This window comes from Monoraphidium neglectum (assembly GCF_000611645.1).
Source record: "Monoraphidium neglectum strain SAG 48.87 unplaced genomic scaffold scaffold05844, whole genome shotgun sequence".
NCBI lineage: Eukaryota > Viridiplantae > Chlorophyta > Chlorophyceae > Sphaeropleales > Selenastraceae > Monoraphidium > Monoraphidium neglectum.
In genome coordinates, this window is record NW_014007787.1 from 1316 (window position 1) to 3115 (window position 1800).

A 1800-nucleotide genomic window follows, 5' to 3' on the forward strand; every position below is an offset into this window, starting at 1 on the left:
GGCAGCAGCAGCCGCCCGTGCTCGGCGAGGGTCGGGTCCCCACGACTGGGCCCAGCAACGACTGGGCCGACCCTCCCAGGACGCAGCCGCAACACAAGCCCAGCGCCCCAGCCTCCCCCTCCGCCAAAGGGGCGCCGCCTGCGCCGCCACTGCCGCCGCTGCCTCTTGTCCTGCCGCACACAGCTAGCGTTGCCGGCGCTGGCCTGGGCGTCAGGGGGCCGGACGGCGCCGCCGCGGCGCCGCTGACCCTTGTGGCCGGAACTTCCCCAGAGCCCACTGTCGCGCCCGCAGGCAGCCCCCGCGATCCCCCAGCCCCCCTCGCAGCGGCGGCGCCCGCCGCGGCCGCGCCGCAGGCCCCGCCATCACCCCAGGACGCGCCTGTCGCAGGGGCCGCCCCAGAGGCGCTGCTGCACGAGCCGGGCGCGGCGGCTGCCCCGGCCGAGGCCGCTGCGATAGCTCCTGCCGCAGCAGATCGCGCGGGGCCTGCGGCGGACAGCACGGCCATCGCAGACGAAGCTGCGACCATAAACGGGGAGGTACGGGCGTCTCGGGCCGCGGCTGCAAGCTGGGACGCTCCCGCAGCTCTTGCAGGTGGACAGGCGGCGGAGGCGGGCGGCGTGGCGGCGGCGGCGGACAGCACGGCTGCGCCTGCTCAGGAAGGGACGGCTGATTCAACGGCGGCGGCGAACGCAGGGGCGGCAGAGGACCGTGCGGCAGCCTCTGCTGGGGAAGCTGAGGAGCAGCAGGCGGCCGCGGCTGCAAAGGCAGCTGCGGTGGACCAGGCAGCTGCGGCCGAGGATGCGGCAGCAGAGGCTGAGCCCGCTACTGCCAACGAGGCTGTCGCGGCGGCGCGGTCTCAGGCGCCAGCCGAGGCCGCGTCAGCGGCAGTGGCCCCCAACGCCGCGGCGCCTGTCGCTCCGCCGGCAGGCGAGGAGGTGCCAGGCGCTGCGGCGGCTGCCATGGAAGCTGAGGGGGCGGGCATACTCCCGGACGGCGTGGAAGACGACGGGACGGAGCCTTTCGATCTCGCGGCTGCGGCGCTGCAGCCCCAGAAGCCCACCAAGATGCTGGTGAAGCAGCGGCCCGAGCAGTATGAAGCTGCCAAGAAGCTGCTGGTGGAGCTGCTGCAGGTGCTTGCAGGGATGCGCGTGCGTGTGTTTACGTGCGTGCGTGTGTGTGTGTGTGTGTGTGTGTCTCTGTGTGTGTGTGTGTTTGTGTGCGCGTGTGCTCTGTGCGTGTGCATGGGCAAGCCTGCGTGAGCATGTTGCTTTGAGGGATCGCAAGTGATTGTTGTTTAGAGGGGAATGGCCACAAGGGCTGGGCAGCCCTTGGTTGCTTTGACCTCACTGCACTTAGAAAAAGCTTCACGTGCTTCTGGTGCCCCTCCAGCGCTGTGCGCCCGCCAATGGGCGTCATCAAGAAAGGCCCGGCCGCGCCACTGCTCCCCACTCCTCTCCTCCCCTCCCCGCCTGCTCCCGCCCGCACGCATCCCCGCCTGCCACAGGAGCGCCGCGGCGGCTGGGTGACGTGGGCAGACCTGCTGGCCGCCGCCCTGCTGCGCGGCGCAGAGCGGGGCGTTCCGCCGCAGGTGGTGAGGGGCGTCCTCAGCGGCTGGGAGAATGGCAAGGCGCTGCCCGGCGGTGCGGGCGCGCTGCGCAAGACCCCGCGCGCGGGCTCCTCTCCGGCGGTGATGTGGCTGAGGCTCGTGGAGCTTGGCGGCGCCGCAGCCGCGGCGGCTGCCACGGCGGCGGCGGCGCGCGCGGGCGGCGTTGCGGTAGAGGGCGCGGGTGCGGCGGAGGG

General features: G+C 73.1%; 1 protein-coding gene across 1 annotated transcript in view; it reads left to right on the forward strand.

Annotated features, from left to right (window-relative positions):
- Positions 1 to 1778, forward strand: part of MNEG_15970 (hypothetical protein) — a gene marked incomplete at both ends in the record, with an annotated part of 2521 nt that extends 743 nt beyond the window's left edge. The window contains 3 exons of the mRNA XM_014035559.1: positions 600 to 1130; positions 1505 to 1591; positions 1728 to 1778. Of these exons, the coding sequence (XP_013891013.1) occupies positions 600 to 1130; positions 1505 to 1591; positions 1728 to 1778 (669 nt within the window). The remainder of the gene's footprint in view (positions 1 to 599; positions 1131 to 1504; positions 1592 to 1727) is intronic.
- Between the last annotated feature and the right edge of the window lie 22 nt (positions 1779 to 1800).